Below are 23225 nucleotides of genomic sequence, written 5' to 3'. Positions count from 1 at the left end.
CTATCACGCCTAGTTTTTGAGCTACACTCATCACTATTTTCGCTATAAACTCCCAAAAACTAATTTTTAATTAAGTTCTTTTTGATGTTTAGTCAAAAATACATATTTTTGCGTAATATGTTACTTTTTTTAAGTCCAAATCAGAAGACGCAAACTGGAATTTGGTTCAAAAAACCATTCATTATTTTAGAAAAAACAAGCAAGATTTTGAGGTATTTATCATAAATTTCTTTTTTCAATATCTTTGAGAAAAAAAAATAAGTAAAGGAAGGTCACGCTATTAGGAAAAATGTAAAAAAAAATTTAAATTTAAAAAATAAGTACCTTAAGGGCGTTTTTAAATGCCGTTTCGAAATTACATAAGTAGTTTTGCAAAAAAAAAATAACTTAACGGTGATGTAATTTGACGTCAAATGTATCAAAAAAAAACACGTTTTTGACCTGTTAATATTCAAGTATTTCGAAAACGTGACGTGGCAGTGAAATTTTTACTTCGGATTCGGACTCAGCTCACAAAAATCCTTTAGAAAAGTAGGGTTTTCTTCCTGCTCTATTTTCGTTGCCGACTAGTTTAATCTAGACATTGGAAAACCACAGACTGACCGCAATATTAGTCAAGAAAAAACTAAGTCCGAGCCGAAGCCAAAACCATTTTTCAAGACTCCTCATCGCGGTTAACCCAATGCTTTCAGATTTTTGGATGATAACCCCAGGAGAGCTTGACAATATTTTGTTTTTATTCTAAAATTTTTATTTGAGAAATGACAAATTTTCGGAATGACGAGATAAACATTTTCTCATTTTTAAAAATAAATTTTTATTTCATTTATCGAGATATAAAAAAAAAATAGTATTTTTTCGGGTGTAGTATTTTTTCGGATGTGGGCTAATTTCAGGGTCATCTTGCCCAAGATACCTGCCAGAAAAGTCGAAGCTTACATTCAAAAACTGTATGAGTTCTACAGTAAATGGTAAAAACTAAATAAAAACTGAACGGATTTTATAATCTTTGGACAACAATATCTTAAGGTGCTGCCACCTTATGGCGTTTATGGCAAGAGTTAGAGCACTGTTTCGCGGATGCCAATCAGATCTTCAGATTTCTTTATTACATTTTTATGTGGTGCTTAGTCTAGTAATTTTTCATTTAATTCGAAAAACTGTTTCCGTCACACTTGTGTATTAAACCTAGACCAAGCAAGTTAAGAAGCCAGTACACTGTAGCCTATCAAAAGATTTTAATGAATAGTTTTAGCATAAGGGCCTAACCTTGCGCACAAAGGCACTGTCAGTTTTTATTTCATGGATCGATAGGGGTATATTTAAAAGGCTTAACCCCAATTTCTCACCACCTGATCATTCTTTTTAGCGGAGTTATTCACAAAAATGCATTTTTTGGGATTTTTACTTCCAAGCTAATATCTTTGCTCCAGTATGTCGTAGACCAAAAAATGAACATACATTCTCTTCCTTATAATATTTTCTATCGTTGTATGTAATTTCATTGTATTAAAGTGAGTTACTACAAAATGCCAGTCAGTTAAAGTCAAATTCTAGTTGTTAAAAAACACATTTTCGTTTTTATTTCGAAAAAAAGCTTATATTATGGTTTTTCTAACATTTTTCTAACCTATTTTGTATAATTTTAAGAAAGCATCATTCCGTAAGAAAATTTAAAAAAATTTCTCTTGTTTATAAGTCGAATAATAGTTCTCAGTGATTGGGGTTGTTTTCATTGTTTCTTGTTATAAGAGATTTTGTCTCATGTTTTTCGTTGGTCATTTGGAACTTTTTTAAAAAATTAATTTCAGGGCTCGTGTGGGTCGTAGAGAGCTAATTTTTTTTTTTTTAATTGTCGATAATTTAAAGGACTACAACAGTATTTTGTTTTGTTAGCCAATACTTGCACCGTTTACAAAATAATAAGGCAATAGTTTGCTAAAGAAAAAAACGTCTTTGACTTAATATTACTTATTTTTTATTTGTTTCAACAAAAAGAATGTGCACTTAATCGATAGAAAATGTTGTAACGAACAATTAACAGCTTTATTTTTTGTCGTGAACATTTTGAAGCCGAGTGAAATAAAAACTGACAGTGCCTCTGTGCGCAAGGTCAAATGACGCTTTGACTGGAGTAATCTCTTCGCGAACAAAAACCCTATTTTCTTACAAAAAGTTTGCATAACAATAATTTTTCTAAAAAAAATGCCAATGTTTCATCAATTTTGGCAGCAATTTGGCAATTTGAAAATCTAGAAAATCTTAGCTTTTGGATATAGTAAATTATAGTATAGTATCGGCTGCAAAAATTTTGCTGCCCAGTGTTAATGGTCTTATTAAAATTTCATAAAAAAATTTTCTATAATTTCATATCGAACCATTTCCGTAAATAAGAATTGTAAGGGACTTTATCTTTAGTGACAACAGAGTTTATAGAAAAACTTGTTAAGGCTCGATTTATAAAATTTAAAAGAGATTGCTCAAATAATATACAGGGTGTCCCAAAAGTTAACGTCGAAACGAAAACGGTAGATATGGTAGGTGGTGACAGTTATCAGTTATTTTCTTAAGAAATCCGACTTTTTTATTAGGTAATTTTTTCCATATTATTCTAGTATTCTGAAAGGTTCTGAAAGGGTACAAAACTTAAATAATATGGAAAAATTACCTAATAAAAAAGTCGGATTTTTTAAGAAAATAAATTTTATCTCGGTTATTTATGAAATATTCTCAACAATGGGTGATATGCATAAAAAAAAGTAAATGCTTTTACTAGAGAGTTTTCAAGTATATACTATTTTTGATATGCAAAAAAATCAAGTAAATGCTGAAAATTAAGTATTTACTATCATTCATAGTAACTACTTTTTTGGATGAACTTTTTCAGTAAATACTTTATTCCGTATGCATAAAAACTAGTAAGTACTTTTTTTCTTTAGGAATTACTAGATTTTTTCAAGGTTACAAAATACTAACTTGTAAAATTGATAGTATATACTTTTTTGTTTTAAAACCGCAATTATGAAGCCGTGAAACTTATGAATAGCAGTCTTGAGTCATATTTTGACGAATTTGTATGTATCAATTACCAAAAAGTTTAGAATGATCGATTATCGGGCTCAGAGTTAAATTTAAAAAAAACTTTATCAATAAGTCATTATTGTAAATGAATAGTAATTTTTTTTCAATAAGTTTTTATTTTAAGAAGTAATGTCAAGTTTCAAAACTGTTGAGATAATTTCAACTCTGAATCATATTTGAATTGCCACTAGTATATTAACTTTACTAGCCATGAATAATATATTTTAAGGAATTCGCAATGAAAAAAAAAAAATGCAAAACTGTGTCGCACGTACATGCTCTTATGTCAAAAGTTGATTGAAATATTAAAGCTTTTTACAAATTCATAAAAGATTATTTTTAAAAATATAAAAAAAAAAAACTTTAAAATAATATAAAATTTGGTTTAAAGTTAAATAACGTTTTTTTTTTTAATGCATCACAAAGAATTGGAAATCTAGAGCCGCTTTTTAAAAAAGAAGTTTTTTTTCGTATAAAAATGTTTACAAATTTTTTAAAAAATAAAAATGGTATTCCATTAAAAAGAAGATATATTAATTGATAAATAAAAATAAAGTTTCAATAAAATTATTGAGTAGTTTTCAAAATAGATTTTTCATACAAAAATTCGAGCTTTTTTTAATCTAAAAATGATTTTATTGAAAATTTTGTTTTATTTTAATATTAAGGCCACTAAAAAGTTTTTGTTCATATTTTTTTTTATTGAAATTGGTGGTGTCGTTTACTAGAAAACGGTTCTATGGGAAATACCGTTAATTACGGTCCATATTTTCAATAATCTGATTGTTATCTGATTGTTATCTCAAGTTCAATTTTTTTATGCTGCTGTTAAGTTCACTTTTGACTCACAAAAAAAGCACGAACAGATGTTCACATCACAAACTCAAATTTAAGAAACAGTAAAAATTTTTATTGGATTACACAGTAAAACTTTCAGAACAATTTATTTGTAAGCCCTAGTACGCTGCTAAAGCTAAACGAAAATTTGTCTAGGTCTCCAAAGTCAAAAAACTCTTTTTTAGCAAGTAAAATGACCTGGACAATTAAATACTAGTGACAAATGATTTTAATTTTTCCAAATGTGCGGGCATAGCTAAGAATTACGTTCAATTAAGTTGTGCTTTTTTTTGTAAGAAAATTTTCGTATCGCTTCAGCAGCATACGTACCAGGATTTTTACTTTCACCTTTTACTTTAAGTAAGTACTACTTTTTTATGCATATCACCCATCGTAGTGCATTTTTTTTACACTACGGTTCATTGAATTAATTCAAAAGTTAGTACTTAGTTGGGCAAAAAAGTAATATTTGCTTTAAAACTGATGCAGCTGAGTTAAAATTTTTGAATGCATTTGATAGCAGGGTTATTCGAGGTTCTGTAACAAAAGAAAATAAAATGCACGACTGGGGTCGCACGTACTTGCTCTTATGCTTAAAGTTACTCTAATGTTAAAGCTTTTTATTCAAGAAAATTAAGAAAATTAAAAATTTGATATTTTCAAGAAATTAAAAAAAAATAAAATCTGTTTTTATAATTAATTAAATACCGTTTAAGATGATCTTTCACAAAAAACGAAGTATGCCAGTTTACTTCTTGTATAAAAAGGAATTTTTAGAAAAAAAATTTCGAAAATCGTTAGAGCCGTTTTTTAAAAAAATAATTTTTTATATATAAAAATTTTCTATCATTTTTCAAAAAAAAGGTTGGTATGCCATTTTGAAGAAATAATTTATTTACGTATAAAAACGAAATTTCATAATTTTTCATAAGCCCGTTTTCAAAAAATTTATTTTTCAAAAAAAAATTTTGAAATATTTTTTAAAAATCCAAAAATGAGTTTTTTGAAAATTTTCTAAAATTTTAATACATATTACCTTTACTTAAACGCTTTTGTATAAAAATTTTCTTTGAAATCGGGGTATTCTTGAACGAGATATTCATAAATTAAAAAAAACCGTTCTATGACAGGTACCGTTAATAACGGTAAAAAAAATAATTTTTTTATTTCGAAAGCTGGCTCTTATGTGCAATACTACACTCAAAAATTTTAATCAAAATCGTTAGAGCCGTTTTTGAAAAAAATTAACTTTTCTATTTCCGTTATATGACAGGTACCGTTAGTTTTGGTCCTAAAAAAAAAATTCAATTTGTCCTCTAGGGAATCACCCAAAACTGTTAACTACCAAGTTTGAACAAAATCACTCGAACAGTTTAGGCTGTAGCTCGAGGTACATACAGACAGACAGACAGACAGACAGAATTGCCGGACCCACTTTTTTGGCACTCTCCATCATCGTAATGTCATGTAAAATTGTTATCTCGAGTTCGATTTTTTTTACGAATCCTAAACTTGCCCTATAGTACCTATATCGCAAGTAAAAATGAGAAAAATTAAGATTTGTAGCAACGGCACATGAAAAACCGTCACAGGATGATCATTTTTTTCGACTTTTTTTCAAATGCCAATAACTCACAAAATATTTGGCTGCGATTTTTTTAAATTATTTTTCTGATAACTGTCACCACCTACCCTATCTACCGTTTTCGTTTCGACGTTACCTTTTGGGACACCCTATATATGAAAGGGTACCAATAGTAGCAAACTTAAAACAATATTTTTCTCAAAAAACTACCCCCAATTCTAATTTAAAAATTATTAAGTGATTTTTCAGAAAAAAAAAAAATATTTTCAAGGAAGTCTTAAAGTCTTGGTTTAACTTCCATGTCTTCCACGTCTCTTTAAAGCCAATCTAGCTATATAACTCAAAAGAAATAAAATAAAAAAAAATTATAAATCTGTAAAATGATTAATGAGAAATGTATGTTTTTTTCCAATCCCAGTTGTTTTATTATTCAACAACCTCTGCTGCTCTGTTTGGAAACTCAACTCTTTGTTTTAATAAAGAAAAAAAAGAGGGAAAAAATAAAACTTAAGCAAATAAATCAGTTTTGATTAAATTTTATAACGCTGAGGCATCCCTTACAACTAAGAGTCTCATCTTTTGTTTTAAAACTTTAAGTCAACCTGTGCTATGTACTTTGTAGGTTTTTTTTTTTTTTTTTTTTTTGTTGGAAAAAAACATCAACTTGTTTTTTAACTATAACCCTCCCACATAGTATTTGTCTCGAATGTGTGTTGCATTAAAGCTGTTTGCTTAGAAAAAAGCTTTTAAAAGATGCTTCATTCAAATGTGAATGCAATTTAAGCAACGAATATGATGTACTCTCCTCTCGTAGTTGTGGGGCTATACGCGATATGATATTCTGCTAGTGATTCTGCTTCGTCTGCCTGTAGTAGCTACACTATTTAAAGATGTAGTTGTGTTAGCGTTCGCTATATGTGAGGATATATTCGTGTGGTGCATCATACTTCATCCTTGTGTCAATCTATTTTTCTAATAAGGGTGCTTCGGGCTTACATCTAAGTATTCTTTATTATGATGACAAAGCATAGAAGGCATTCGCTATTGGAGCAGAGAAATTTAGAGAAAGAAGGGGAGAGTAGGGGGGTGGAATACGTGTAGGCAGGAGATGGGCCTGTGCAAGTATACAGAATAGTAAAAGAGCTGGCTATAGCTGGCTAGTGTGTCTCCCAAATGTGCGAATTCATCAGTTTTGTTTTTTGTGATTCTGAAAATGCTCTTGAATCCTAAAAATAATAATGGAATATTATGTCTGAAATAAAAAAAAATATTTAAATACTTAAAATTTTGTAATGCTGACAAATAAGCAATCCTTTTGTCCTTATCCAAGGCAGTAAGTTTAGTCAGTTTATAGTCCCTATGTTAATACAACTTCGATGAAGATATAAGAGTATAAAGTACTTAGAACTTCAGCAAACCTTTAGAGACAAGGTTGTATTGAAAGGTACCTAAGGGCATTTTCCAGGAGGAAGAGATGTATCTTTAGATAAACTTCAATGTGAAGACCTTCAATTGCCAAAGATAAGTTCATGAAAAAAAAAGAGATACTAACGGAATCATACACTTATATTGTTTTTTACGTATTAACACCTTAGGATTGTTTTCGAAACCGAAATCCCGAAAAATTATATAAAATGAAAAATTTGCGCAAGTTAATATAATATTTTGGGATTTCGGGATCCCATTCGGGATTTTGGGTTTTCGGGATTCTAGGTTTTCGGGATTTTGGGTTTTCGGGATTTTGGGTTTTCGGTATTTTTTCCCCAATCCCTTTTATTGCACTGCTGGATCGTATTACATACACATACAAAAAAAACAACATTCAGAATTCCATAAAAAAATGTGCAACAATTTTGAAAAAATCCGGCTGATAAAATGTTACTTTTATTTATTCTTAATACGGTTTATTTGACTCAAACTGGATGGGTCTCTTGAGCGAGAAAATAAACATTTTCACAGTCACAGACATTGTAAAAATCGAAGAATGCATTTCAAATTTCTTGATAGTTTTTGAGCACAATAGTGAATGAAGACGAGGCATATAAGACGACTCAACGTTTGACGATTTATTAAAATGCTTTGAACAAAGAAAAAAGGCTCAAATTTTAAGAGGGGTAAAGATCAAGAAAACAAAAATACCAAAAATAACGGTACCTGTCATATACCAGTTTAATTTTCTCAAAAGCAACTCCCTCGATTTTGATTAAAATATTAAAGTATTAGTTTTTAAACAAATAATTATACTTCCCAAATAACTGCGGTTCAATTTTAACGAATTTTTCTATGCAAAATCATTTATGTAGCCTGAATTTTCAAAAATTAGATTTTTGGATTTTGAAAAAATGTCGTTTTTTTTTTTGAAAATCTAATTTTCCAATAATAGGTTATTTTATTTAAAATTTTGGTTTTGGTTGTTGATAAACAATTATTACAATGTGGCTTACCGTTTTATTTTTTTTTAATTTACTTAAAAAAAAAAACCCGTTCTAACGATTTTTAAAAAGGTCCAACAAGCGTTAGCTCCGTTTTGATAAAGTAACTCTTGTGACCTAAATTGTTTGTGGAATGGTTATATGGTTCTGGTCAGGAAACGAAAAAAACTATGATCACTGAATGATTTGATCGCGAAAGAGTATTGGTCTGAATCCACCTCAGTCAGTAACCTTTATGAGCTTAGTAATATTGTTTTAGTCGCTGTCATTAAAAAAAAATAAAAAAAATGCCGGTCCTCAAGATTTTTCTCACGAAAATTTGTAGCTTCTTCATGACTGTCTTTAAAATGGTCCATTCTAGCGAAAGGATGCAAAGTTTGAGATAAAACGTGAGTGTGAGTTCAATCGAAGAAGTTGGTTGAAGTTGATGTTGACTTCTAGTCACTTCGCGTTACGGTTTGGCTGATAGCTTGCTAGTGCTTTCAAAGTGTTAACTGCTCAAAATTCATCAGTTTTATGCATCTACAAAATTTAGCAGTATTTCTTCGATTAATTAATTAATACTAACCGATACTAACTCATTAAAGTTGATAAAATGTTTGTTTGTGACAGCTGAAAAATATTTAAAATTGGAGTCATTACAGAAGCAGGAAAGATCACCCACTGGAAGCTCCTCACAGAAACTGTGTTTTGGGGAAAAAATGCAACCTTTTGGATACTCCTGATTGGAAAAAAAAATAAAGTTCAAATTTGAACAGCTTGAATTAAAAGAGGATGAGAATACCAAATACAAATAAAAGAATACAAAAATTGTACAATTAACCTTTTTAAATGTCTCTACGGAATGACTGTTAATGGTTTTTGTTACTAAAATTTGAGATTTCTTTGTAAAAGTTCGATATTAAATTAAGATGATCGAAACTTATAAAACCTATTTCAAATATCATTCCTACCCGGCCATCTTTTTCAAAAATAATCTCAAAACATCAGTATTCAATTGTAACTAATACCCAAATCTCCCAGGATTATAAAATAATATCCTCCCAGATTCAAATCTCTACACATAATTCTTTCTGTTTTATTCCCGATTCCACCCCCCCCCCTCCCAAAAAAAAAAAAAAATTCTTAACAACCTCATAAACCTACTTTATACTTGTCTTTACGTATTGTGTGTACATTTAGTTCATTTCTATATTTCCTGACAATTCAAAAAAAGGTAATATGATACGCATTTTACCATCTTAAAAAGAAGATACGCCAAACTGAGAGAGGGGACATGAAAGTAATTTATCACAAAAAAAAAAGTTATATAAATTTATTATTTTCTCAAATTAAGTTAAGAAAACAAAGAAGAATATAATATCTCATAAGGGAAACAAAGCTCAATCAATCAAGCCTAAAACAGTTCTAAGGATAATAATTACAAAAAAAAAAGACCTCTCTACAGATTTTTCACACACAAACACACACATGATATTCTTGTATAGAGAAAGAAAAACCCTTTCAATTTTCCTAAGGTTTCAAAATATTATAAATTTCTTCAAAAATCTGCGACACGAGAGAATGAAAAATAGGTTATACTAGATACATAGACATAATTTTTCTATATAAAAACAAAATCCAAATCCCCCCCAAAAATGTGATTATATATCCTTTTTTGGAGACATAATTAATAATGAATGGGCAATATAGAAGGATGAAGGAGATGTATATTTATGAGGAAAAAGGCTTAAAATCTAAAAAGACAAGAAGACGACAAAAAAGAAAACCCATTAGTTGTATAATTAGTTTTTCAACTCAACGAATTGAATAATACTCTCCTTTTGCTCCTCGTCCTTCCATTTAAGAAGACTCTACTCCTTTTCTTCAAACTTTCCAACCAACAAACCAAAGATAATAACCAGCTCCTAAAATACATATATAAATTGTGTGAGTTGTCAGCAGAATGCTTATCGGTTGTGTATCTAATTTCATTCAATTTGTCACCGAGAAAATCAGAAGAAATAAAATAAAGGAACACCAGGACGATACGATGAAAAACAACAACAAAGATTTATAGATATACAAAAATCTAACCAACCAAGTCAGCCCCCGTCCGGAAGTCGTCCTTTATATTCTTTTTGATATTAGATATTTTTGTATTTATTATCTCGACATCGTTCAATCAATATTCTTTTGTTTTTTTAAATTGGGCGTGTCCTTGGTGACATTTTGTTTTTTTTTTTTTTTATTTTTTTTTTTTTTGTTGAAAACAATGAAATAAAAACTAAAAACTCAAGCCACTCAAAAATATATCTCACACGGAAACGTATGAGATTTTTACACACAAAAATGTCCTTCAATTTCCAACGAAGACCAACCGACCGACCGACGAGGAGCATCAGATACAAAATAATGCACATTTCGAACATATACACATCCCACTTCTGAGACTTTGTTACCCTCCCTCAGAGCCCCGAGTAGGTAATTGTGATTATTTGAATACAAAAAAAATACAACAAAGAAACAACGAAAAATAACTTTGAGACACTTAAGAGTTTTTTCTTTTTTTCTACACGCCTCTTCCGAGTAGTTGTTGTTGTTGTTTTTTTTTTTTTTTGTTAAGAAGAAGGTTTAAACATTTTTATTATTCTAATCAAAAGGACGAATAAATTGCAACATGTAGAGTGTACAAGACGACAACAACAACAACACACACTCTTCACAAGAGCCCCTCTGTACATTAAACTTTTTTGTGAGCGTTATAGTGAGGTAGTTTTTTTCTCTTACCAGTTGGCTGCTGGTGCTGCTGAATGCTGGGGGAAGTCCTCGGTTTCACTTTGGAGCACATGGAGAACATTGCGAGCGTTTTCCCTGTCTTTTTTTGTTGTTGTGAAATGTCCTGTGTGTTGATTGCACCTCAACCAAGTTCTTATTTCTTCGAGACGATAGAGTGCGTTGGAATTCCTTAACAGCTGGGCTTTGGTCTTGATGAGATGGTTTTTTTTTATTTGACAAATTCGGTTCGTTTTCTTAAGACTAAGAGCACACGTATAAAAGGTTACAGATAATACACGTACAAAAACAACAAAAAAATCATAAAAAAAACAACAACAAAAATGATGTCAATAACACTAAGGCTGAGTGAGAGATGGGCTTTTTCGCTTTTTTCTATATACTTTATCGACACATTTCGTTCGTTTTCGCTTTTTTCACTCTTCTTCTTCTTTTGCTAACTTTTGCTTATACAAAAAAAAAAATATAAGACTGATAAGATTGTAAATCCTTTTATTTTTTTGGGAACTTTACTTCGCGCAATTTTTCATCTTTTTTTTTAAGAAATTCTTGTAAACTTTTCAGCAACAAAGTTACACCCGTTTTTGACCCGATCTCAAAGGACACAGAGCACACAGAATATACAAAAAAAAAAGGATATCGTCGATAAAATGTACCTATGTGTACTTTGTTCCTTACAGTATAGTGTCACCACACCTTAATTGAACAAAATGCAAACTTATACTGCACGACGACAAGAGGACAACAACGACACACAATGAGAAACAGAATGACGACGATGAGGACGAAGACGAGAAAAAACGACAGCGACACAAACAACGACGATGGTGATATTATATGAATGCAAGGATAAAAGAAAGAAATCAACTTTCTACCCAGGAGCGGCAAAGCACACACCATACACAAACAACACACACACACTGAATAAATCCTTCTTCCTTGCCGAGTTCCTGGCTGAATTCTGAAAAAAGAATTCTGAATTCTGACGACCGACAGCGACAGCGACAGCGACAGCAGACGAACAATAATCAAACACAACGACCACAGTTCTTAGGACAGTGACAGGACTCGAAAGGACTCATCTGAACTCGAACTTGCGAACTCTCTGGGATTTAATGCACACATTCTCTGAATTCTGAAATAGAAACAGATGATTTTTCCTTTCGATTTGTTGTTGTTTCATACAGTTTTTTTCACTCTCTAACAACAAAACTGAACGAAGGAATTTATATTCTTTTTAACGAATCAAACATTCGTTATATCGTTGTTGTACCGAAAAAAGCTCACTGATTTTGCTGATTGTAAGTGTGTTAGTAGGTTAAACGCCCCCATCATTTGAAGTGTGGACGAGACAAAAGCAATTATTCAAGTGGAAAAACTTTGGGCAGGACTTTCGTTAAGTTTTTGTGTTGTTTTTGTTTTCTCAAAAGTTTTTTTGACCAATTTTTGTGTATAGTCAGCGTGAATCCTTTTTTTTTTTTTTTTTGAATTTTTTGTTATTCAACGAATCCTAGAGAATTGATAATTTGACGAAGTGTTGTCAAAATGACAACGAAAAGTCACACCATCCAAACGAAACCAACAAAAAAAAAAAAAAAAACGGATGTATAATTTTGTTTTAGAGATGCATGTGTAGAGAAGAGTTGTTGTGTGTAAGTATAGAAAAGAAAGTCCTGTATTTAGTGAATGAAAGCGTTGTATGCTGGCTGGCTGATGATGATGCTACTGGTGATGCTGATGGGTGCTTTGGCTTGGCTCTCTCTGCTCTCGGTGCAGTATGTTGTTTTTGTTTTTATGTATTTGTGTGTGAAAAGACATTCGTTTGAATGAAAAGTGTTTACAAAATGGTTTTTTGGTTGCGTTGGGGTCTTTCTTTTTTTTTGTTTTTGTTGTCTTTCATACAAAAAAAGGTGTTTCAACAAAAAAAAAATATATATATATTTTTTTTATTCATCTTTGAAGAGAAACAAAGGAATTTTGAATGAATGACGTTATTTTTTTATTTTTTTTTTTGTTTCAAATAGATGTGAAATTATAATTTTTGAGAAGAAAAGTTACTAATTGAGCAAGAAAATGATGAGTTTCTGACAGAAAAGTGAAAGAAATTTGAAGGATATCTTCTTTTATGCATTTTCATTGATGAATTTAAAATTGAGATGAGAAGTTTTTAAAGTTTGTCTATACCATCGAGATCGAAAATTTAGTAAACTACTTGTAAACTTTGATTTAAGACTACAGGCTATAATTTGACAAGTCTTTAAATGAAAATGCATCTCTCTTTTCCCTTTCTATATGAATCAATTTTTTTTAGAACAAGTCACTGGAATCAAGCTGGAAAACTTCAAGAGAAAAATTCTGCAAATTCCTTGAATCAAGCGTTGCGATTTAGCTTATTTACCAAGTTATTCGAAGAATGTGATTGTTTTAGACTATCAGAATAAATGTCAATATAAAAAACTTTTATACCTAGGAATTAGCTCTAACTGAGGTTTATCTGACGTTTGAAAAATTGGTCCTAAAAAAAAAAATAGTAAGTATACGCCCCAGTGACTAGATTTTTTTTGAGTTTACTTTATGTAACTGTGCTCTTTTGATACCATCTTTGTTGAAATCGTTAAATATAGCAGATATATGGCGTGTTTTTTCTAATACTCAGTAGCTACTCATTTTTCATTTTTTCGAATAAAATAAAAAAATGAGTAGCAATGATTAGCAATCATTGAAGTGAAATGTTTTTTCAGGGCTATTCATAATATTAAAAAAACCTAACCAATCTATCTATGTAGGTTTGGGCCACCATCTTGAAACAAACTATGTAATACAATTTTGAATGTATATGTTGGCTTTATCGATAAAATCGAAGGAAGCTGCTCGGTGTATGCTGAATTTTAAAAGACTATAGCATCAAAGACCATTTGGCAACTTTTTGTTCTCTTAAAATCACCTCTCGCTGAAAATCACCTTCAAACAGTAAAACTTCATAATGAACTGTTTTGATTCTAGATTCATCTAAGAACATTCATGCCAACCATTATCAATGTAGCTTTGTATTTAAAAATATGACGAGTCCATAGGCAAAAACAAAAGATTGCGTTTAGTTGATATGTTTACACATAACTGCAAAAAAAAATAAGTATACACCACAGTGACTTTCAAATTACATAATACATATGTATGTGATATACTAGGAAATATGCAACAAACCTTCAAGTTAAGTCGAAATATGAAAAAATCTTATTGAAGTTAGAAACAATTTCTAAAGTTTTACAATAATTCAAACCAATATGGAAGTTAAATTTGGCTCTTTTTTCTAAATCCACTTATTTAACATCAAATGTTTTGCAGGGAGTAATGAATTTTAAACATAATTTTTGGTACCTATTTATGGTTCAGAGTTACCAACAAAATTAAAACAAATGGTTTAATAAGTGTTTTACTGACAAATACTATTTACTGCAAATAAGTTATTTGGACATAATAAATTATGTTAACGCTTTCGCTTACTCTCATGTAACATACATATATTTAAAAACTCGTAAAAAATATTACATTTAATAATTTTTTAGGTTTAGGTTTTTAATTAAGAGATAATAATATCTAGTTATTGGAATTGTACAAAAAGTTAGTCAAATATTATACTTTTGATTTTTTTTACCGACTTAAATTCATATTTTTATTTGCTAAAGTTTTTTTTTACATGGTCATAATTTAAAAAAAAAAGACATGAGAGTAACATATTAGGTTTGCTATTTATTATTTTGGAAAATAACTTTTTTGTATTCATATTTCTTAGTTGTAATGTTTATGACACATTAATACATACAAAAAATTTGAATATTGACATTCATAGTTTGGGTTCGAAACGGTTAATTTTCTACGATATAAAATTGTGGTCACGTCTCTAGTTGGTGCGAAGCAGATGATCTTTGAAATGGATTCAAGTTTCAAAAAATATGCAATTTTTTAAGTCGAACTAAATAAATTTAAAGTAATTTGTTCTTTTTGTAATGAAAAGAAAGTATTTCGCCGATATATTGCAGACACCTTTCGTTATTGAACTTGTTTAGTAACAAATTAACAGTTTAATAAAAAAAAAAAAAACTGACAAAAAAAAATAGATTTTCACAATCTCTCGGTAAGAAACTGGTCTTATAGTAATTTGAGTGACGTAAAGCGAAAGTGAAAAACAAGGGTTGGGGTCAAAATTCTTTTTTCAAAATTCTGCTTTCAAAATTCTGCTTTACAAAATTCTGTTTTTCAAAATTCTGCTTTTCAAAATTCTGCTTTTCATAATTCTGTTTTACAAAATTCTGCAAAAAATTAAAAAATGGTTTGGAAAATGTTTAAGAACGCGCGCTTTTAAACATTTTCCAAACCATTTTATTTTAATTTTTTGCAGAATTTTCTAAAATTATCTCCTCGCAGCTTATTTGATTACTTACTCACTTTGTCAGTTATTTTTATGTTCATTGTTTAATTGATAAATCACATTGTTTGTTTGCTAAACCAATAAATGAAAAAATATTAAGAAAAGATTTTAAATGTTAAATAATTTCGAAAAAAATTTAGAATCTTATTAATTTATCGAAAAATTGATTAAGAAAGGAATATTTTGTTGATATGTATATTTCTTTTTAGTTTCTTATAGTTTTCAACGGTTTATAGATGTGAATTATAAGAACGTCAGTCGATGCATTACCTATAACAAATGTTTGGGACAGTTACACAATAAACCGTAAGAAAAGTAGTTAAGTTGCTATGAAAAAAAAAAAAAAAAAAAAACAGAATTAGCAGAATTTTTTTGTTAAAAAAATATGCTGGCAGAATTTTGAAAAACAGAATTTTCGTAAAAAAAGCAGAATTTTGAAAAACAGAATTTTAAAGCCAGAATTTTGACCCGATCCCGAAAAACAATGCTGACAAACTTAGAATAGATCCTTTTAAACAACTAAATAGATTCAAATCGCTGCAGTTTAATAAAAAAAATATTCACATGAACTATATTTTTACCTTAAGCGTAATACGCAGCTGAAGCGAAACAAACAATTTTTAAGTCTCCAAATTTAACAGTGAACATGTTAAAAATACAATCGAGTATTATGTCAAAGTAAAAATAATACAAATAAAAATAAAAAAGTCCATAAAAAACATCAGAAAATAAGTTTTAAAACAAAAACAAAATAATTAAATGTCGTTCAAGATTTCGTTGTGCAATTTTTATATAGAAAATTTCGTTTCGTTTCAGCTGCGAACTAGGCTTTAATTATAATCTTTTTCTTATTTTGCTACTTCAATTAAAAGAAACAAATTTTATTTAATTTTTTTTTTTCATTTTTTGAGTATTTTTTTAATAAAAAGGTAACATAAATAAATTATTAAAAAATTTCAAAACTTACATTTTTTAATAAGAAATCATCTTAATAAGAAGTTTACGTAAACATGGTCTAGCTTTTAGTACCCCGCTATCCAAATCATTAGGTTTTTTTCAATTTTGCCGGTTCATGTATTTAAAAAAAATAGTACGTATACGCCACAGTAACTAATTTTCTTTTCAACAAAAAGTATCTATTCATTCAGTTTAAAAAAAATGGAGTTCCTAGCACATCTATTGGCTGCAATATTTTATTAATTAAAAACTTGATCCACTCTAGAAGCTGGAAAAAACTGAGTTTAATTGTTAAATTGATTGAAAGCTGTTAGCTATAAACTTCTTATGTATGATTTTAAGCAGGTACATGATTATAGGTAATTATAATAATTGCATACAAAAATATTACAAATTTCCATCTCAGTAGTAAATTTATGTATGGGCCTTGTAAAATATAGAGGCCCTTAGTAACACTCAAGCTTTTTTTCAATACTTTCACTTTAAATCATTATTTCACCTGTACGGATTTTTTGATAATTTAAATAAAATATGTGCTATTAAGTTTGTAATTTTACAAATTGCCCTAAAACAGTGACTGGAGTTTACTAAACAATTAAATCCTCTTCCTTTACAGTATTGGAAAATTGTAAGGAGCACCAAGAAAAAAGTGTTCTAGATGGTTCTATTATAAACTGTTTAGGGTGACCATCATTTTTAAATATTTAATTTATTTTTCATCGAAACCCGATAAAGGATATTAATGAGAAAAAAATTTTTAACGGGTACAATTTGTTTTATCCTTCCTCTTCGCAAAAGCGAGTTCAAAAAACACTTGTTTCATGAGTTGGATGTAAATTTTGGGTTTTTATTTCAAGTTCGATTTTTTTACGAATGCAAATTGTTCATGTTATGAAATATCTATGAATATTTCTATACATTTCCTTCCCAAAAAAAATATTATCATAAATACATAATACATTTTATGAAATAAGAATTTTAATGTTTTGACTAAAATTTACTGAAAAAAATTTATTACTAAATTCTTCTTGCTGAATTTAACGATTTCCTCTTAACAAGCTTAGTCAGGAGATTTGTCATAAGTTTGCTTTAAAGAACTTGGCCTTCTGAGAAATATTTGGCTCATTTTATTTTATTTCAAATCATTTTTCTTGTTTTTTTTTTGTATTTTTTTTTTGTAGTTCTTGTGCTATTAAGTGTCCTCAATTTAACATACCAAGATCCAAGAGACATGTTTCACATTTCCTTTCGATTAAGTGAAGCATATTTTTTTTATCTTTTTGTGTGTACTTGTGTGGGTACGACTTAAAATTCAGAGATGTTTAAGTGTCTCGAAGTAAGAATAAAAAAAAAGTACTTTTGAGTCATTTTTTTTCACAGGATAAAAAAAAACAAAAAAAAAAAAATATATGAATACGACACATCATATTTGCCAGGTAGTAGAGAATATAAAAAGAGGTATACGAGTATAAGAATTGAAAAGACGACTGATTGCACTTGACATGAGCAGGACAATTTTTGTATCTTTTCATGCACAAGACTTTTCTTTTATGAAACTAAGAATAAAAAAATAAAAAAACAACAACAACAAAAACAACAATCAATACGTTTTTCAAACTTTCTCCTGTATATCGTTGAATGAGGGGCTTAGTGCAGGACGCCATCGAATCAATGTCAAGGATGGATTTGGTTCAAGTATTCCTCATAATTTTTTTTTTTTTTGTTATTATTTTGATGACAATTCTAAAGCCTCCTCTTAAATCTGTAGATTTATTACGACTTTTTTTTTCTGTATAGAAAGAAATTAATTTCTTTATGCTTCAATAAATATTTGTATCTCTTGGTTTTGGACATTAAATTTGGGTTTCTATAGATTTTTTTTTTTTTCCTAAAGCTTCAATCAGAAAATGTTGGTATCTTTACCTGGAGTCCTTTCCTGATGTCTTCATATTCTTTCATTTTATCCTCTTAGGAGAGTTTTTTTTTTTTTAATTTCTTTTTGCAAACTCAGCTGGTGTATCAATCATTAGTAAGTAGAAGTTATCGATGGGAAGTGAATTGCTTCGATTTTAAAATATATTTAGAATCTTTATTTAATCCGAAAGGGCTTAATAGAATATAGAAACCTTTAGCTAACATAACCAAAGGTATAAATATATGGAAACTACATGTTTACTTGTCATGGGGACAAAGTCAAAAAGTGGAATAATCAAACTCCAGAAATTCGTTACTACATGAAATCTGTAAGCCTTTAGATTTATGATTGAAAGTATGTTGAAATAAAAGAAGATTAAGTCAGAATTCAGTTAGAAGTGCAAAGTCTTATGACACTTCAATTGGTGGAATTTGATTCAAAATATAACTTATTTGATAAAGAATTAATAATGTTAACGCAAACATTCAAAATGTTGTTATTATTTTATTATATGTACATATTTATATAAACAAACATAGACTGAAGCTCAAAATTGAATGAAAGCTGAAAAGTTTAATAAAACAAAGTTTTTTTCAGAAGTTCTTTAGAATTGTGCATTTAATAGAAATCCATGATAACTTTAAAGCTAAATCGAATTATAAGTAAATGTCACTGAAATAAAAGTTTTTCAACAGCTTATTTTGATTTGACTTAAAGCTCAAAAGTTAATCAATAAGCTTTAAGCAATTTAAAAGGACATGAAATAAATTTATAGAATCTAACTTAACGAAAGCTTTTAAGGAACGATTTTTGCATAGCATTTTTAACTTTGGCAAATTCTATTTTACATGCAATGTTTTGTTATTGTTACTGTTTTGTTATTTTTTTTGCGAAAATTCTATAGGTACCTATATGAATTTAGGCAAACAGGTGCCATCATCAGGATCTTAAAACAGTATATCACAAATTTACTTCTTTACAATTGTAAATATGTATATCACAAATTTACTCTATAGCAACAATAAATCAAAATCAGGTTACATGCATTTTTAGAAATAAAATAAAATAAAATAAAATAAAATAAAATAAAATAAAATAAAATAAAATAAAATAAAATAAAATAAAATAAAATAAAATAAAATAAAATAAAATAAAATAAAATAAAATAAAATAAAATAAAATAAAATAAAATAAAATAAAATAAAATAAAATAAAATAAAATAAAATAAAATAAAATAAAATTAAATTAAATTAAATTAAATTAAATTAAATTAAATTAAATTAAATTAAATTAAATTAAATTAAATTAAATTAAATTAAATTAAATTAAATTAAATTAAATTAAATTAAATTAAATTAAATTAAATTAAATTAAATTAAATTAAATTAAATTAAATTAAATTAAATTAAATTAAATTAAATTAAATTAAATTAAATTAAATTAAATTAAATTAAATTAAATTAAATTAAATTAAATTAAATTAAATTAAATTAAATTAAATTAAATTAAATTAAATTAAATTAAATTAAATTAAATTAAATTAAATTAAATTAAATTAAATTAAATTAAATTAAATTAAATTAAATTAAATTAAATTAAATTAAATTAAATTAAATTAAATTAAATTAAATTAAATTAAATTAAATTAAATTAAATTAAATTAAATTAAATTAAATTAAATTAAATTAAATTAAATTAAATTAAATTAAATTAAATTAAATTAAATTAAATTAAATTAAATTAAATTAAATTAAATTAAATTAAATTAAATTAAATTAAATTAAATTAAATTAAATTAAATTAAATTAAATTAAATTAAATTAAATTAAATTAAATTAAATTAAATTAAATTAAATTAAATTAAATTAAATTAAATTAAATTAAATTAAATTAAATTAAATTAAATTAAATTAAATTAAATTAAATTAAATTAAATTAAATTAAATTAAATTAAATTAAATTAAATTAAATTAAATTAAATTAAATTAAATTAAATTAAATTAAATTAAATTAAATTAAATTAAATTAAATTAAATTAAATTAAATTAAATTAAATTAAATTAAATTAAATTAAATTAAATTAAATTAAATTAAATTAAATTAAATTAAATTAAATTAAATTAAATTAAATTAAATTAAATTAAATTAAATTAAATTAAATTAAATTAAATTAAATTAAATTAAATTAAATTAAATTAAATTAAATTAAATTAAATTAAATTAAATTAAATTAAATTAAATTAAATTAAATTAAATTAAATTAAATTAAATTAAATTAAATTAAATTAAATTAAATTAAATTAAATTAAATTAAATTAAATTAAATTAAATTAAATTAAATTAAATTAAATTAAATTAAATTAAATTAAATTAAATTAAATTAAATTAAATTAAATTAAATTAAATTAAATTAAATTAAATTAAATTAAATTAAATTAAATTAAATTAAATTAAATTAAATTAAATTAAATTAAATTAAATTAAATTAAATTAAATTAAATTAAATTAAATTAAATTAAATTAAATATATATAAATGATATTGAGTATTAATAAATGGATTTATTAATAAAACAAAATTGCAATTTCTTACCGCCCGCTTAGGGTGAGCAGAACCCTTAATATATTGTGAGTTCAAAATATTTGTATGAGCGATTGAGTCGATTTTTACCTCCGTACACTTTTAATTCTTCTTACACCGAGAGCCGGGAGCAGATTTCTTGCGTGAGAGGTAACCGATTCATATGAATGTCACAGGTAGTCTGGTCATGGTGATGAGTGATGACGAATACCTTAGTCTGCATGCATTTATTGGGGGCTTTGTCGAGAAAATCGCATCAAATGCAGGCTATGCGAAGTTGGCTCCCCCAACGTTAGCCAGGATAACCCAACTTTTTTTTTCTTTATTCCACTATTTTTTCAAAAGAAAAAATCGTAAGTTTAAAATCGTGGTTTGTTTGCCTTACTTTTATTATCGCTATCCTTCGCTTAGTTTAAAAATTATAGAAGCAATAGTTTTAATTCACCTCACAAACAAAAAATAGTACGCATACACCACAGTGACCTTTTTAATTTATAATTTAGAAAAAGTAAATCCACTGGTGTGGGCATTGTTCCTCAAATGTTATTTATTTGACTTAGAATTCTTACTCGATTGAATGTAGTCCATATAACATTCCTGTTAACTTGATTTGTTTCATTTTTACCTTAAAAACCACAACATAAAAATATTTTTTCAAGTGCAAAAATCATCATTGATTTTTAGTTTGCCATATAAAAGCACCTAGAAAAGCTACCTGCTTAGTAAAATCTATCCAAATATTTTTTCAAAAGCAACAACAAAAATGAAAGGGTGTGTGAACGTGTTAAGTGATTTCTTTTTCAGTACACGAATAAAAATTTGTAGACCTTTCTGAACTAACATTGGTAGGTAATTCCAACAAATTACATCACTTTTTTTTCCTTAGTTCAAAAATAATTATGACAAAAAACTTTTTTCAAATTACCAACCTGAGTGTGAAATAACTTTATTTTAATTTTTTTTTTAAGTGTAGGTATGCAGAATTAAAAATACAAAACTTTCGATTGTGATATAAATAAACTACAAGCCTACAAGAGAGAGAGCATATATGTACTATAGTATGTTAATGTATGTTTTTACACCATCCGAAAGTACAGATTTAAACGATCAAAATGATATTTTGACACGAGAATTTTCGATTGAAAATTAGGGTATTTTTTGATATTAAGTCAAAATAAGGTGAAAAAATAAATATTTTTAGTCCAATAAATAACAGTGTATTTGGGACGTAATAAGGTAAGTTTTCACCAAACTTTCTAATAAAAAATTTTGTTTGAAAAAGATAAAAATAAAATACCAAAAACTTTTTAATTTCAATTTTTCATATAAATATTGAGGTTATGTGGAAAAATTTTATATATTTTTATTAGGTACCTATAAATTTTTCATTTCACTTTTTACCGTTTTTGAAGGCTTTGGCCCTAGTCGAAATTTTGAACTTTAAATTTTCTTAAAAAGAACATGAAATATACTAAAAATAAGGGAAATTAATGACGTTTTCGATTGGTTTCACTCAAGGATTCACTCATTCTGAAATCCAATAAAACACTTTGAATCGCTTCCACTCAATTCTGAAGTTTTATATCTGTATTGGTTAGTAAACAAATAAATTATTTTTTGTTTTTCGATCGAAATATCAAAGTATTCAGTGGTGATATGTACTTTTTTTTTGTAATTATTACATATTAATTATTATTAATTCTATATATAAAAAAGTTCTATAAATCATACAAAAACCTTATAATTTTTTTTGCTTTTTGGATGAAATTTCATCGAGTTCAAAAAATTCTAGCTCTTTTTGTAGATGTCTCATTGACCTGATCGATACATATATTTTGAGCTTAGACTATAAGCTTTCAGATGATATAAAACTTATATAGGTTGTCATATAAAAAACATGGATTTGAAGGTGATAGAATAAAAATATGTAGATTTTTTCTTTTTTTTTTTTTGCAAGAAAAATGATTTTTTAAAGTTTCACTTCTACCACGTGTGAATTGCACACATGATTTTTTTTTTTGTATTCAGTGTAAAAATGATTAGTTTTGCACTGTGGTTTGTTTGCCCAACATTAGCAAAATACACAAAAACGCGCTGAAATAAGCCTATTAACTAATAAGAATAGAAACTAGGGTAATCGAGTTATTCGTATATACCCGAATACAGTATTTTTGTGTACCCGAAATCATACTTATGTATGTATGCATGTATCTGTATATGAATGTTTGCATTTATAATCATTTATTCCATCATAACTTCTGAAATAATTATCGTGATTTCACAAATCAGATATCACTAGGTAGCCCAAGAAAAATAGATTTCTTGTATTATGCATTGTTTAGAAATTATATCACTTCAAACTCGCATATGTTTTTCTTAATATCTTTATATTTTTATTATTTTAATCACATTACATGGGATAGTTTGAAATGTTTTAATTTCTAAACGGTAAGCGATACAAAAAAAACTTTATACGACAATTTTTATTAAAATAACCTCAGCTACAATTTTGTAGCTCACCTTTTGAGAGGCAAATACCTAATATGTATAATTTTTTTTAACAAAGAAAAAGATTTATAAACAAGAGAAATACCTTTCATTTGATACCAATATTATTTTTGTACATAGATTATT

At 27.1% G+C, this 23225-nt stretch overlaps 1 protein-coding gene across 1 annotated transcript in view; it reads right to left on the bottom strand.

Annotated features, from left to right (window-relative positions):
- Nucleotides 1-11738, bottom strand: part of LOC129916400 (uncharacterized) — a 47636-nt gene extending 35898 nt beyond the window's left edge. The window contains exon 1 of the mRNA XM_055996315.1: nucleotides 10705-11738. Within this exon, the coding sequence (XP_055852290.1) occupies nucleotides 10705-10774 (70 nt within the window). The 5' untranslated portion in view covers nucleotides 10775-11738. The remainder of the gene's footprint in view (nucleotides 1-10704) is intronic.
- Nucleotides 11739-23225: the final 11487 nt, after the last annotated feature.

This window comes from Episyrphus balteatus, chromosome 3 (genome assembly GCF_945859705.1).
Source record: "Episyrphus balteatus chromosome 3, idEpiBalt1.1, whole genome shotgun sequence".
NCBI lineage: Eukaryota > Metazoa > Arthropoda > Insecta > Diptera > Syrphidae > Episyrphus > Episyrphus balteatus.
Note: the sequence above shows the minus strand (reverse complement) of the source record. Positions and strands in the feature narration are given on the sequence as shown.